This window comes from Sphaerodactylus townsendi, linkage group LG01 (genome assembly GCF_021028975.2).
Source record: "Sphaerodactylus townsendi isolate TG3544 linkage group LG01, MPM_Stown_v2.3, whole genome shotgun sequence".
In the NCBI taxonomy this organism is placed as follows: Eukaryota; Metazoa; Chordata; class Lepidosauria; order Squamata; family Sphaerodactylidae; genus Sphaerodactylus; species Sphaerodactylus townsendi.
In genome coordinates this window covers 180,413,405-180,429,786 of record NC_059425.1, presented here as the reverse complement: position 1 = coordinate 180,429,786, position 16,382 = coordinate 180,413,405, and the positions used below count along the sequence as shown (strand labels likewise).

The window sequence follows — 16,382 nt, the reverse complement described above, 5'->3', positions numbered from 1 at the left end:
CTAGGGCACTGTTATTGGCCCGTGCGGAAAGGGCCATACATTAAGGTTGTAGCTTATGTAATCTTTGCATGCTAAGGAATTCATACGTGCTAAGTGGGACCGTCACGTCTGCAGGCAGGTGTAATAAAAGACTGCAAAACTTGCAAGAAGAACCAGACATGTCCAGTACAACTGGATGGCGTATGAACGAATGAATTTGGGGTATGGCAATATGTAACCTGATTCGAAATAACCTGTTTCAGTGTATAAGAGACTTGCTTTTGGCAGAGTTCCACAAAGAAACGCCTAGTGGGCACGAGCCCTGTTTCTCTCATCAGCAAACAATAAAGCTTCATTTCTGGAGCTTTTGATGGTCTTTGATATAGCTTTCTGCTTAACAATACCACGCCCCGCTCTCTGTGCATGAGGTAGAGCCAGACCTGAAAACATCCTAGGCCAGGGGTGTCCAACTCTGGCGCTTCAGATGTTCATGGACTACAATTCCCATCAGCCCCAATTGGCCATGCCAGCAGGGGCTGATGGGAATTGTAGTCCATGAACATCTGAAGCGCCAGAGTTGGACACCCCTGTCATAGGCCGTCGGGGGAATGGCTAAATGCCGACATGCTGAGCAGTAACCGCCTCTCCAGAAGAACCCAGTGTATATAAACAAAGGCTGCAGTCGGGCAACTACACTCTACTGAGCATGAACATTTGTTGCTGGGCTTGAGGGCACCTCCAGACACTCCCCGCAATAGATGGCGTGTGACCGAGCATTTCCCACGGTTCAGCCACGCTCCAATTCACTGACAGATCTGAATGCAGGCGCCCTGGTGGACTGCAGCCATTCTACTCCCTGCAAGTGGAGTCTCTAAACTGGAGCCAAGGTTTAACATGGAATAAATAGGCACCGATTTGGCTGTTGTGTGTTTACTGGGCTGTGTGGCACTGTCTGGTAGTTTTTGCTCCCAACGTTTCACCTGCATCTGTGGCTGGCATCTTCAGAGGCATGTTGCAGCAAGTGCATTTCTCTCAGTGACACAGTGTGCTGTGACGGTGTGGTGGGGTATATATTCTATTTGGGGTATATATTCGCAAGGGAGCGAGGCACTCGTTCATTTACAGCTGCGTTGTTATCGCACTTGAAATGGTATTTGTGGCATGTTTCTGAAGGCGCCAACCGTAGATGCGGGTTAAAGGCCAGGAGCCAAAATTACCAGACCACGTCCGCACAGCCCAGAAAACCCACAGCAGCTAGTTGATTCCAGCTGTGAAAGCCTTGGATGAAAAATTCAGATCTCCACATTACACAACACGCAGGTTCGGTCTGCGTCCTCAGCCTGTGAAAAAGTCACTTTGCGTTCCTCCGTTGTCATGCACACAGTGCCTGATTCGGATGATGACTGACGGGCACCCGGAGGGCATCTCCACTGTTTTCCTGACTTTAAATGGTCCCAGAGCGGGCAGCTATTTGATGCACTGGGCAAACCCAAGTGAACCCCTGTGGCTTGAACACCTCCCCCCCCCCTCCAATTGGACCATTTCAGATCAGCAAAAATGGTGATCATTTCAGGGATTTGGGCGTCTTAGTGGATAGTTCCATGGGAATGTCAACTCAATGCATGGCAGCTGTGAGAAAGGCAAACTCTAGGCTGGGGATCATTAGGAAAGGAGTTGATAATAAAACTGCAAGGATTGTCATGCCCTTATATAAAGCCGTGGTGCGACCGCACTTGGAGTCCTGTGTTCAGTTCTGGTCGCCGCATCTCAAAAAGGATATTGAAGAGATAGAAAAAGTGCAGAGAAGGGCAACGAGGATGATTGAGGGACTGGAGCACCTTCCTTATGACGAGAGGCTGCAGCGTTTGGGACTCTTTAGTTTGGAGAGGAGACAGCTGAGGGGGGATACGATTGAAGTCTATAAAATTATGCATGGGGTAGAAAATGTTGACAGAGAGAAATTTTTCTCTCTTTCTCACAATACTAGAACCAGGGGGCATTCATTGAAAATGCTGGGGGGAAGAATTAGGACTAATAAAAGGAAACACTTCTTCACACAACGTGTGATTGGGGTTTGGAATATGCTGCCACAGGAGGTGGTGATGGCCACTAACCTGGATAGCTTTAAAAGGGGCTTGGACAGATTTATGGAGGAGAAGTTGATCTCTGGCTACCAATCTTGATCCTCCTTGATCTGAGATTGCAAATGCCTTAAAAGTCCAGGTGTTCAGGAGCAGCAGCAGCAGAAGGCCATTGCTTTCACCTCCTGCATGTGAGCTCCCAAAGGCACCTGGTGGGCCACTGCGAGTAGCAGAGAGCTGGACTAGAGGGACTCTGGTCTGATCCAGCTGGCTTGTTCTTATGTTCTTATGTCCAAGTCAGATAAACTACAGTTGTGATCTGAATTGGATCCTGCAAGCACTGAAACTGAAGAACTCATGTTTTACTGTGATACAGTGGACCCAACTTGTGTTCTCCGTAATGTGGAACTGAGGCCCTGATTCCCCCAAAGTATCTTCCCTGGATTGAGACAGGAAGCATCTGATCTGGGTCTATGTGGTAGTCAAAAAAGGTGAAAAGGACAAGAGGCAGCTGCAAATGCCGTATTGGTGGCAAAGTGGAATTCAACTGCCCTTTGTTCCCACATCAGAATGCAGCTGCAAGTCTCAGGACTTGGTTTTAACATGTGTGGTTGCCGTCTGCTCTCTTGGATAAACAGAAGAAGAAGAGTTTGGATTTATATCCCCCCCTTCTCTCCTGTAGGAGACTCAAAGGGGCTGACAATCTCCTTGCCCTTCCCCCCTCACAACAAACACCCTGTGAGGTAGGTAGGGCCGAGAGAGCTCCGAGAAGCTGTGACTAGCCCAAGGTCACCCAGCTGGCGTGTGTGGGAGTGTACAGGCTAACCTGAATTCCCCAGATAAGCCTCCACAACTCAAGCGGCAGAGCTGGGAATCAAAGCCGGTTCCTCCAGATCAGAGTGCACCTGCTCTTAGCCACTGCTCTTAGCCACTACGCCACTGTATTGTCGGAGGCTTTCACGGCCAGATTCAACTGGTTGTGGTGGGTTTTCCAGGCTGCATGGTCATGGTCTGGTGGATCTTGTTCCTGACGTTTCACTTGTATCTGTGGCTGGCATCTTCAGAGGTGTATCACAGGGGGAAGTCTGTTACACACTGTGTCTAGAGAGAAGGGAATGTTGTAGTGGGGTATAAATTCTCATGTCCCCAGGTGGGGAACCAATCAGTAAGTGTTTGGGTGGAACTTGCTATATGATAGTATAGTATTGCAGGTGGGGTTTTTTCACTTCCTCAACTGAAAACCCCCACCTGCAGTACTATGCTATCAACTACACCTTTGCCTAGCAAGATCCACCCAAACACTTACTGATTGGTTCCCCATCCTGGGACATAAAATTTATACTCCACTAAAACATTTCCTTCTCTCTGGACACAGTGTGAAACAGACTTCCCTCTGTGATACACCTCTGAAGATGCCAGCCAAAGATGCAGGCGAACCGTCAGGAACAAGATCCACCAGACCACGGCCACACAGCCCAGAAAACCCACCACAACCAGAAGAGGAGTTGGCTTTTATATCCTGCTTTTCTCTACCTTTAAGGAGACTCAAAGCATTTTACCAACGCCTTCCCTTCCTTTCCTACAACAGACACCTTGGGGCTTTCTGCACTTACCTTCTGCTGCACGCTACTCCGGGAAAGTAGCGCGGGGTCCAGCGGCGCTCCCCACTTGCAAGGGCGGCAACCACGCAGCCGCCCCGACGCTGCCGCTCTTGCACCACCTCAGCATGCGTCATTCCTGGCGCTGAAGAAACGGCACCTTTTGTTGACCCCGCGCGGATTGCGGGGTCGTGGGGAACCCCAAGACCGCGCCAGGAATGACGCGCGCTGAGGGGGCGCGAGAGCGGCGCGCAGCAGAAGGTGAGTGGGGAAAGCCCCCTTGTGAGGTGACTAGGGCTGAGAGAGCTCTGAAGAACTGGGACTAGCCTATGGTCACCCAGGAAGAATGTGGGGAAACAAATCTGGTCCATCAGATAAGAGTCTAACACTCATGTGGAGAAGTGGGGAAACAAATCCAGTTTACCTGATAAAAGTCCACGGCTCATGTACAGGAGTGGAGAATTAAACCCGGTTATAGTCTACCTGCTCTTAACCACTACATCGCACTGGCTCTTTTCCCAATGTTGTTCTTAGTAATACCTCGATGCAAAGCCCTGGATCAAGCCTCCAGAAATCACAGACCGCATTGCTGCACTGCACTGAACCAAAGACTGCTTCCTGTCCCAAATGCTCCCACGTGCACAGAAGGAAAGCCGTTGCTAGCAACAGCAGGGCATTCTTCCCGGGGGAATGTTGACAGCCTCGCATCAGTTCTGGATCTGACCTAGATTCAGAGCAACATGGCTCAGTAGAACAGACATTTATAGCACCTGAAAATACTTGGCCTCCCAGTTCCTGCTGCAGGATACATTTGTGTTCCCAAGCAATGAGCTGGATTATGATTTCAGATGACTGGGAAAGGGTAACAAAGCACAGTTTCCAACCACGTTACACCCGCCACTCAATAACTATCAGCTTGGATTTCACAAAGGATTTCTCCTGGTTGAAGGGTGGCTTCATCGGCCAATCCCCCCTCGGGGTGCAAACCTGCAACCTCCCTCTATGCTGCTCCACTGACAGAACTCACCAGAGAAAATTCCCGGCGAGTGCCCGGCCCTTAGCTTTCAAACTCATTGCTAAGGGGGGAAAGCGGGACCCATTTCCAAAGTCTCAGCGAATCGCAGCTCAGCTGAGACTTCAACCAGGCACCGTGTTAAAATTGCATAACCCAAAAAAAAGAGAGAGCAAAAGTTTGTCACAGTTAGAAGCAACATGATTAGGCCTCAGTGGCATCTCTTCTTAAGCTCATCTCGTTTCTATCTGTGCAGAAATGGCACAGTGATCAGCGTAAGGCCAAAGCCTGGGTTAAGTTACGGGCTTTCTGCATGAAATTCTTCTGAAAGGGCATCATGAAGTCCTCAAAGTCCACCTCGTAAGTGAAGCGCTGTCGACGCAGCTCCCTCTTCTTTAAGAGGTCTTCGGTTGTTGATTCTGGACTCCATATCTTGAAACAAAAATCCAGAAATTACACTGCGACAGGATTTCATATATGTAACACCACGTTGTCACCCGGACTTTCTTGTCATATTCGACAGCTCAAGGCAGCAGTGGCAACCTTCCTAAGGCATAACTAGGGTGCGACATGCCAGTGCTTGTGCCCTGGGTGCTGCTGGTGGGGGGCGCTAGGCACCCAGAGCGCCCCCCCCCCCACAAGTCTTGCCCTCACACCAAACTGTAGCCATGTGCTTGGTTCTTTGTTGATTCCCAGCCTGCCTTGTCCTATTGGACTGTGACCTGACCACGCCTTGCCTGCCACCTGCCTTGTCCTATTGGACTGTGACCTGACCACGCCTTGCCTGCCACCTGCCTTGACCCATTGGACTGTGACCTGACCACGCATTGCCTGCCACCTGCCTTGACCTATTGGACTGTGACCTGACTACACCTTGCCTGCCACCTGCCTTGACCTATTGGACTGTGACCTGACCACGCCTTGCCTGCCACCTGCCTTGACCCATTGGACTGTGACCTGACCACGCATTGCCTGCCACCTGCCTTGACCTATTGGACTGTGACCTGACTACACCTTGCCTGCCACCTGCCTTGTCCTATTGGACTGTGACCTGACCACGCCTTGCCTGCCACCTGCCTTGACCCATTGGACTGTGACCTGACCACGCCTTGCCTGCCACCTGCCTTGTCCTATTGGACTGTGACCTGACCACGCCTTGCCTGCCACCTGCCTTGTCCTATTGGACTGTGACCTGACCACGCCTTGCCTGCCACCTGCCTTGACCCATTGGACTGTGACCTGACCACGCCTTGCCTGCCACCTGCCTTGACCCATTGGACTGTGACCTGACCATGCCTTGCCTGCCGCCTGCCTTGACCCATTGGACTGTGACCTGACTACACCTTGCCTGCCACCTGCCTTGACCTATTGGACTATGACCTGACCACGCCTTGCCTGCCACCTGCCTTGACCCATTGGACTGTGACCTGAATACGCCTTGCCTGCCACCTGCCTTGACCCATTGGACTGTGACCTGACCACGCCTTGCCTGCCACCTGCCTTGTCCTATTGGACTGTGACCTGACCATGCCTTGCCTGCCACCTGCCTTGCCCTATTGGACTGTGTGACCTGACTACGCCTTGCCTGCCACCTGCCTTGTTCTATTGGACTGTGACTTGATCACACCTTGCCTGCCACCTGCCTTGTCCTATTGGACTGTGACCTGACCATGCCTTGCCTGCCACCTGCCTTGTCCTATTGGACTGTGACTTGACCACACCTTGCCTGCCACCTGCCTTGACCCATTGGACTGTGATCTGACCACGCCTTGCCTGCCACCTGCATTGTCCTATTGGACTGTGACCTGACTACGTCTTGCCTGCCACCTGCCTTGTCCTATTGGACTGTGACTTGACCACACCTTGCCTGCCACCTGCCTTGACCTATTGGACTGTGACCTGACCATGCCTTGCCTTCCACCGGCCTTGTCCTATTGGACTGTGACCTGACTACGCCTTGCCTGCCACCTGCCTTGTCCTATTGGACTGTGACCTGACCATGCCTTGCCTGCCACCTGCCTTGTCCTATTGGACTGTGACTTGACCACACCTTGCCTGCCACCTGCCTTGACCCATTGGACTGTGATCTGACCACGCCTTGCCTGCCCCCTGCCTTGACCTATTGGACTGTGACCTGACCACGCTTGTGCTTGCTGCCTGCTTTGCCCTGAGTGATCAGACCCAGCCATGTCCCTGCTTGCTGGCAGCACTGTCTGCCAACCAGATGCTGTACCACTGAGTCATGGTCCCCCCGAAAGGGGGTGAAAGGCTGAGCACCCACAAAACACAGAATTTCGGTGTAAACGGAAAAGCCGGTTTCGTCAGGAGCACTCACCCTCTTTGGCGTAAACGTGATATCGAGTTTTCTGGTGGCTCCTCTCGTTATCAAGGAATTCAGGTGGACAACGTTATCCCTGAGAGATTCTTTCTTCTCTTCGAAGACAGATTTCTCAATGACAGGTTCTGGCTGGGGCAGTTCCTTGACCTTAAAATGAAAACACAAAACAAAAACATTACCACATGGCAGACAGGATAAACAGCGCAGGGTTTTTTGTTACACACCCAAAAGGCCAAGGGTGGAATGCCACAAAGGATAACATTCAGCCATAATCTATCATGGTCTACCCAACAGAAAGTAGCCCTCGATATGGCCTCAGTAAACTCAAATGCAATACTGCGCTTCTTCTACAGCAAGGGAAACCAGTATATTCCGGCTGCTTTGAAAGTTTTTAATGCCAAAATAAAATCTCAATTTTTTGTATGGGGCCGCCATTTGAATTAAATCAGTAAATTACTCTTTAAATTCGGTCCGCTCAAATTTTGACACAAAAGCATGGGGCTGCCAAATTGCGGGCCCTATGAGGCATTGTGTTAAGAAACTAAACAACCAACCTTAGAAACAAAAGCCTGGTTGAGAATGTTTAGCTTCTGGTTACGTGTCCATTTTCAACAGGACCCTTCAAGCTGTTTATATCTAATGATAACAGGATCCAAATTTTACAACTGGCTCCCATTAATTACGAACAAAATTGAAGAAATTGGCATTACTATTGAATCCTTGAGTATGCTGTCCCATGCTGAAACCTACAACAGTTTGAAAGAAAGATTACTAGAAACAGAATCTGAAAACCTATTTGTAGCGGCATCCAAAACATGTTCACCCCTTAGCTCCTCGATACCATTTAAATGGGGATGCGTAGCAGATTATATATGCATAATGCTGAATCCTAGCCTTAGGAGAGCTGTATCATTGGCTAGGTTCTGCCTTCAGCGCTGCTATATGGTAGAATTTTTTTTAAAAAAATAGAGGGCATGAAGAGATTTTGCTCCTGTAACTCTAATCAATTGGAAACTTTAACCTATTCCCTTTTCTATTGCACTAAATATGAGGGAATTAGGGGAAAATATGCAAATGCTCTTCCCTTGAACTGTGACAGGATTTCAAATACTCAAAAGATCTTATACTTGCTAAATAACCCTGATCTTGTAGTTGGTGAATTGGTGGCCAAGTTTTTACAGTAGAAATTATATACCCTAAAGGATAGTTCTGGGTTTTTTTTAACTTTGTTGTGTCAGTCTGTTATTAAGAGATTCTTTGTTATCATTCTCTTTGGGGATTTTTGCATTGGTAGGAAGGTCCGAGAACTTAACTGAGGTTAAAGCAGAGAAGCTGGACCTAAAACTGTCAGAAGAGCAAGATGTGCAGTATAAGAAGGGCAGAAAGAACAGTGTTGATTATGCCGAGGGATGGAAAGGGGGAATTGGGAAAGATCCCTGTGTATGCTGAAATGATTTCTGGGCCTTGTGCAGAATCTCCTGCTATGCAGGAATAGAAAAAAAGACCCCCTCGTTGTTGAGCTGCTAAAAAAAAACAGACAGAAATATCCAAACCAAAATATTCCGCTCAAACCTAACACAAACAAAAACAGGAGCGTCCCACTCCCTAATAACTTCTTTCTTGGTTTTCCAGGTTGTATGGCCGTGTTCCAGCAGATTTTTCTCCTGACGTTTTGCTTGCGTCTGTAGCTGGCAGGCCCACAAGTCAGCTGAGGGAATCCCGCTCTTGATATGGCAAGTCCACAGCAGGGTAGGGTGGGTGCCTGGACTGGTGAGCCTGCAGCAGACTTGCCGGTCTAGGCACGCACCCCACCCCGCTGTAGGTTTGCCAGTCCAGGCACTCACCTCACCTTGCTGTGGGCTTGCCAGCTGAAGCAACTGCTTGCCCCCCCCCCCAGAGCCGTTCTGGACTGGCGAACCTCCTACAGGTCCACCAGCTGAGGTAGCCGCACCCCCCCCCTTCATCTGGGCTGGTGAGCCTTCTGGGACCTTCCCAGCCCAGGGCCATCTTAACAGTATCGTAGGCCCACTGGCAAAGCAGTGTACAGAAATAAAAATGTAGTGTGTGAGATACAAAAACAATAAGAAGGAGGAGGAGGAGGAGGAGGAGGAGTTTGGATTTCTCTCCAGAAAGGAGACTCAAAGGGGCTTACAAACTCCTTTCCCTTCCCCCCTCACAACAAACACCCTGTGAGGTGGGTGGGGCTGAGAGAGCTCCGAAGAACTGTGACCACACCCAGCTGTGACCACACCCAGCCATTCATACAGAAAAGTGGGGAATCAAACCCAGTTCTCCAGATTAGAGTATACCTGCTCTTAGCCACTACACCCCACTGTCTCTTCTGAAATTAAATGAAAAAGAAATGGAGTGAGAGGAAAGAAGAAGAGGAGGAGGAGGAGGAGTTTGGATTTATATCCCCCTTTCTCTCCTGTAACGATACTCAAAGGGGCTTACAATCTTCTTTCTCTTCCCCTGCCCTCAACAACAAGCATCCTGTGAGGTGGGTGGGGCTGAGAGAGCTCCGAAGAACTGCGACTAGCCCAAGGTCACCCAGCTGGCATGTGTTGGAGTGCAAAAGATAATCTAGTTCACCAGATAAGCCTCCACAGCTCAAGTGGCAGAGCTTGAGGAATCGAACCCAGGTTAGAGCGCACCTGCTCTTAACCACTACACCATGCTGGCTTTCAATGTAGTTGCAGAGGTGACCGTGATTCTAAATCAGAGGCGATGCCAATGTCCGCTTGTTGTTATAAAAATTTAACAGTCATGTTGTTCATTGTCTATCTATGCATTTTCCAAGAACAAATATTTATAGCTTAGTATAGTACGGTACAGTGGAACCTCGAATTTCATCGACCTCGAATTTCGTCGGTTTTGAATTTCATCGATTTCCCCCCCTGAAAATTTGTCTCGAATTTTGTCGATCGCCTCAAATTTTGTTTGGTGCAAAAAAGATGAAAGTGAAACTAATTGCCCTTTCCTTTTGTAATGGGGCCAAAGGGACTGCTGAGAACTGCAGAGAACAGAGCTACTGTGCAGTATTGAGAGTTTCGGTTGTGAGAAAGCTTACTTAGTGCCAGGTAATTAAGCAATGTGTATGGGGGGGGGGGAGAGGGTGCAACCTTTGCCTGCTTTGTGGCACGTTCATTTTGCCTCCTTTGACGTGCAGTGGTTAGTTGTCGGGGGGGGGGCTTCTGGAGAAAGTGTAGTGGAGAAAGTAAAGTTTTGACTCATTTTAGTTAGTGTTGTGTGGGGCAGCTTTTGGAAAACCAAAAGGATGAACTTTTTGGCTCCTTTAATTAGAGTGTGTGTGTGCGAAGTGACCCCAGAATGTGTGCATAAGACAGAATTTCCTTCCGTAGAATAAGTTTCTGCAGGTTAAATGTTCATGTTCAGGTTGAATGTTCATCTTGAATGTCTGAAATGGTCTTTTCATCATGTGAAGTTGTCTTTAATATTCACTAAACACTGTATTTTTACTCAAAAGATGGCGGTTTTGCCATTATTTTGGGGTGTCCAGAACGAATTAACTGGGTTTGCGTTGATTCCTATGGGAAAATTCGCCTCGAATTTAGTCAATTTCGAATTTAGTCGATGGCTTTCGGACGGATTATGGACGAAATTCGAGGTTCCGCTGTATTAATTTTTTCGACAGCCAGTCACAAAATACATAGATTAACATGGGGCACTATACTCATGGAGAACAGCGTGCCCATGTGTTAAGATGGCCTTGCATGGGGTCCAGGCTGCCACCCTCCTCCCCCACCGAGGGCCCAGCCGAGTCACATTTATGTTATATTTGACCCTTGCAACAAAGCAGTTTGGCTTTCCAGCTCTAAGGCCCCTTCCGCACATGCAGAATAATCCACTTTCAATGCACTTTGCAGCTAGATTTTACTGTGCAGAGTAGCAAAATTCACTTGCAAACAATTATGAAAGTGGATTGGAAGTGCATTACTCTGCACGTGCGGAAGGGGCCTAAAGCTTGCTCTCAGTGTGGCAGTGCGGCCGACTGGCATCCGTTCTTCAGGGCAGACCTTCCGCTCAAGGGCCCAGTTTTGCTAGCCCTGGGATCCTACCTCTTCTTTTCCTGGCTCTTTCACAACGGATTCTGAAGGCTTGGGCTTCGGAGTCGGTGCCGGGGCTGGCGCTTTGGGCTTGGCGCCTTTTTTCTTTTTCTGCTTATCTACTTTGTTTTCGGGCGGCCTGGGCAATTGATCCAGCGTGTCTTGTACGAAGTGGATTAAACGGTTGTCGGCATAGGCCCTGGCGATCTCCAGAGCATTCTGACCTGTTTGCAAAAAAGGCAAATCGCATTAAGTGCTGGAAAAGCAGAGCTCCTCTCTGTACGCTGTTTTCCAAAAGAGCCTTTTCCCCCAGACCAAGGGTGATAAATAACCCCCTTCCTGTTTTTCGTTGAAGATGTGTGCAATGGTACGTCCAGTTCACCTTCTTGAAGCTGTGTACCAGTGCAAAGAACATCAGAAGAATCATAGAGTTGGAAGAGGTCCCAAGCACTGGCGTAATGCCCATTGGGCAAGGTGGGCAGCTGCCCAGGGCATCACCTTATGGGGGGCATCAAAATGCTGCGTTCGTTTTTGGGTATTTTAGTGGTTTTCCATTTTTGGCCTGCAGGGGGCGCAGTTTTTAGGCTAGAGGCACCAAAATTTCAGCGTATCATCAGGAGACTGTCCTTATACTACCTCCCAAGTTTGGTGAGGTTTAGTTTAGGGAGTCCAAAGTTATGGACTCCCAAAGGGGGTGCCCCTATCCCCCATTGTTTCCAATGGGAGCTAATAGGAGATGGGGGCTACAGTTTTGAGGGTCCATAATTTTTGGCCCCCCTGAACCGAACTGCACCAAACTTGGGGGTATCATTAGGGCAGTCTCCTGATGATGCCCTGAAAGCTTTGAGACTGTGCCTTCAGAAATGTGCCCCCCACAGCCTGCAACCCCCATTGACAGCAATGCAGAAAACTCAATGCAGAACAAAGATTCTTGGGCAAATTTCTAGTATGTTCCTGCAGGGGGTGCATTTTTTGATGTATCGGCACCAAAATTTCAGGGTATCATCTGGAGATGATGGCACTCCCCAAGTTTGGTGCAGTTTGGTTCAGGGGGGCCAAAGTTATGGACCCTCAAAACTGTAGCCGCCATCTCCTATTAGCTCCCATTGGAAACAATGGGGGATGGGGCACCCCCTTTGGGAGTCCATAATTTTGGACTCCTTGAACCAAACCTCACTAAACTTGGGGAGTAGCATAAGGACAGTCCCCTGATGATATGCTGAACTTTTGGTGCTGATATGTCTAAAAACTTCACCCCCTGCAGGCACCAATGTCCTGGTGCAAAAAATGTTTTGGTCATGGTGGAGTGGCCGCCCATGGGGGGGGGGGGGCATCCAACTCAGGTTTTACCCAGGGCTACAGTTTTCCCAGGGCTGCCTCGTTACGCCCCTGGACCCAAGGGCCATCAAGTCCAACCCCCTGTAATGCAGGAATACACAATCAAAGCACCCCTGACAGATGACCATCCAGCTGTTTAAAAAAACACCAAAGGAGGAGACTTCACCACACTCCGAGGTAGTGCATTCCATTGTCGAACAGCTCTTACTGTCAGGAAGTTTTCCCTGATGTTAAAGTGGAATCTCTTTTCTCCACCACGAACCAATTACTACTGATCCTAGTCTCTGCAGCAGCAGCAAACAAGCTTGAAGAACAGAGAGGTACAATTACATCCCTCGATCTAGACACTATACTACTGATACAGCCTAGAATGGCACTGGCTTTCTTCGCTGCCACATCACACTACTGGCTCCAGAAGAGTCCTGCTGGATCAGACCGGCATCTAATCCAGCATCTAGTAACCAAACCAAACTCACCCAGTAACCAAACAGTTACTCTGGAGGACCAAAAAACAGGGCATAGACCCCAAGCCTTCTCCTGAAGTGGTCTCCTGGCATTGGGATTCAGAGGTTGCCTGCCTTGGAACATGGAGGGTCCCTTTAGCCACCACGGCCAGTAGCCACTGATGGAGCCCTCCTCCATGAATCTGTATAATCTCATTTTAAAGCTATCTATCCCTGTAGACTTCACTGCATTCTCTGGCAACCAAATTCCATTTTTGAATCACTCGCAGTGCAAAGAAGTATTTTCTTTCATCAGTCCTGAGCAGTGGTGGGATCCAAAAATTTTAGTAACAGGTTCCCATGGTGGTGGGATTCAAACTGTGGCGTAGCGCCAATGGGACTGGGCGGGGCATGAGGGGGGCGTGACCGGGCATTCCAGGAGCGTGGCCGGGCATTCCGGGGCGGGGCATTCCTGGGCGGGGCTGTGGCAAGGATGCAGCTGCTGTGCTGGTCCTTGGCCAGGAAACGAATGCACACAGGCACAGGCTGCCACGCACACTGGTGCACCTCATGCTAAACTGCTTCAAGTTCTGCGCGCTACTGCTGAGAGGAGGGGCGTAACTAAGGCAAAAATCACGTGGCAAAATCACCAATTAGTAACCCCCTCTCGGCACACACACATAATTAGTAACCTACTCTCGGGAACCTGTGAGAACCTGCTGGATCCCACCTCTGGTCCTGAGTCTACTGCCCGTTCTCGGCTTCATAGGATTCCCTTGAGTTCCAGTATTTCGGGAGAGGGAGAAACAGTTCTCTTTGCCAGCTCTCTCCACCCAAGCACAGTTTTCTAAACCTATTTCGTGTCGTCCCCAATTAGTCATCTCTTTGCAGAACCGAAAAGTCCCACATCCTTCTGCCTTTCCAATTTCCTCATAGGGAAGAAGCAAACAAAGATACAAAATGCTTTCCCAGTACTGCAAAAGACATAGACGATGCCTTGCAACATCCAATAAAGCCCTAATCAATATGTTTTGTCAATAAAATGGGAGGTTGCTCAGTCGCTGGAAAAATATTATGACAAGTTTGTCAGACTGATCTGCCCATGGATCCAATGATCTGCTGGAAAGAGGGCACACAGATTCAACTGCAAAATCTGATTATTTCCTCCTCACAAAATGGTAGAGAGGCTGAGTTCTTGTGTACTCTAAAAATCATTTTATTTAAAACTCAATATTGTGAAAGAGCTCAATTAAAACATATAAACTTTTTTTTAAAAAAAATAAATGTTTATTTTCTCAACATAAAAAACCATATACCACTATATAGCCCCGCATCTACCCATTACCTTAATGCAAAATAAAAATAAAAAATACAAAAAGGAAAAAATTAAACATAAATTTTACAGTATCTAAATACTACCTATTACATGTAGCTAAACTTTTTATTAATATTGTTTTAAATTTATTTATTTATTTAACATTTAAAATTTTACATTAAATTCAATACACTGTATACATCTTGTTAATTTTTGAGTATAAACATTAAAGAATAAGAAGGAAAAAAGATTAACAATTATTTGTATAGATATGAAAAGTATTTGTTAACATTAGATTTCATTGTAACTATAATATACATTAAATGTGTGAAAAATACTTAATTAGATTATTTTGGCAATAAATATCTAATTTCTTATATAAAAATGCAGCTTGTTCATTACGTGAAATTTAAAATTTAATATTTTGTTGTATCAAAATAAAAAATTCAAATGTTCATTAACTACATTTTCAAGTTATCATTAGCCATTCATGTATTATTAGATAACTAAATTATACACTATAAAACCATATGACTTCATGATATCTCATTGTTGAATTCTAATCTAAGTTCATGCATGTATTTAAAATGAAACAATTAATCAAATACACACTATATCATTACTAATATTCTAATTCATTCTGCTGTTTTCTTTTCGATCTCAAATCCTGCAATTATTTCTCTACTACCATATTTTTTCAATACCGTTTCCCCGAAAATAAGACATCCCCTGAAAATAAGATGTAGTAGAGTTTTTGCTGAAGTGCTAAATATAAGGCATCCCTTGAAAGTAAGACGTAGCAAAGTTTTTGTTTGGAAGCATGCCCGTCGACCCGAGCAGGCAGCTGTGGAGCAGAAAAATAAGACATCCCCTGAAAATAAGACATAGTGCATTTGGGAGCAAAAATTAATATAAGACACTGTCTTATTTATCGGGGAAACACTTTAGGTAATCTGTAAAAGGTCTCCAGTATTCTGCAAACTTCTCTCTATTACTGTCTCTTATTAAAGCTGTTAATTTTTTTCTATTTCTGAGTATTCTGTGACTTTCAGTAAAAAAATTTAAACATTTTCGGATGGATCCAGAATAAAATTTCCACCTGCACAAGAGCTCTTGTGCGGGCAGAAAGCCAAGAATAGGACCGCTGTGGCTGCTGGCGCTAAGTCAGACTTCAAATTTTTTAAAATAACTTCAACTGACCTTTATTGGGCATATTAGTAAAAATAAAATAAAATACAGGACAGAGTGGGTGTTAAAACAGGACATAAAACTGGAGAAAGCACGTAAGGTTGGTACAGAAGAGGTGATCAAGCTTCCATTATGTCTTTGACTTGAGCACTTCTGATAAAAATTCAGTGGTTTTTCCAGTTATCCCGCCGTTGCTTTTATTCAGCAGGTGAATAGTCTTTGTATGCTCTGAACAACTTTTTTTATTCCCTAGAGCCGGGACAAGTAGGGAGAGTCTAGGTAACACATAGCTCAGGCAAGAAAACATAATATGCTCCAGGGTCTCAACAGTATCCTGACAATTTGCACATGTTCTACCTTGAAGTGGAATATTCAACTGATGGCCCCAGAGGTGGGATCCAGCAGGTTCTCACAGGTTCCCGAGAGTAGGTTACTAATTATTTGTGTGTGCCGAGAGGGGGTTACTAATTGGTGATTTTGCCATGTGATTTTTGCCTTAGTTACGCCCCTCCTCTCAGCAGTAGCGTGCAGAACTTGAAGCAGTCTAGCAGGAGGTGCACCGGCGTGCGTGGCAGCCTGCGCCTGCGTGCATTCGTTTCCCGCCCAAGGACCGGCGCAGTGGCTGCGTCCTTGCCACAGCCCTGCCCAGGAATGCCCCGCCCCAGAATGCCTGGCCACGCCCACATCGTGCCCCGCCCAGCCCCATTGGCGCTACGCCACAGTTTGAATCCCACCACCATGGGAACCTGTTACTAAAATTTTTGGATCCCACCACTGGTCGGCCCTTAAGAACAGCAGAGGGGAAGGCATTTCATCTAGCTCGAGTAATGATCCATCTCCGCCTGGTCTCTGACTGTTGGGATATATGTTTAGATATGAGGCTTATTTCAGGATAAACTTATTGTACTCCAATTGCGTCTCCATTTGCACCTAATCTTGTGCAACCAGCTTCTAGGGCACTATAATGTACAGGGAAGAGGAAAGTGCGAAATGCAGATGATGTTACACAACCAGAACTGCTCT

General features: G+C 47.3%; 1 protein-coding gene across 1 annotated transcript in view; it reads right to left on the bottom strand.

Annotated features, from left to right (window-relative positions):
- Window positions 1–4,035: 4,035 nt before the first annotated feature.
- Window positions 4,036–16,382, bottom strand: part of ANKEF1 (ankyrin repeat and EF-hand domain containing 1) — a 34,945-nt gene continuing 22,598 nt past the window's right edge. The window contains exons 8-10 of the mRNA XM_048510488.1: window positions 11,088–11,299; window positions 7,006–7,155; window positions 4,036–5,102 (exon numbers count right to left, since the gene is read on the bottom strand). Of these exons, the coding sequence (XP_048366445.1) occupies window positions 4,941–5,102; window positions 7,006–7,155; window positions 11,088–11,299 (524 nt within the window). The 3' untranslated portion in view covers window positions 4,036–4,940. The remainder of the gene's footprint in view (window positions 5,103–7,005; window positions 7,156–11,087; window positions 11,300–16,382) is intronic.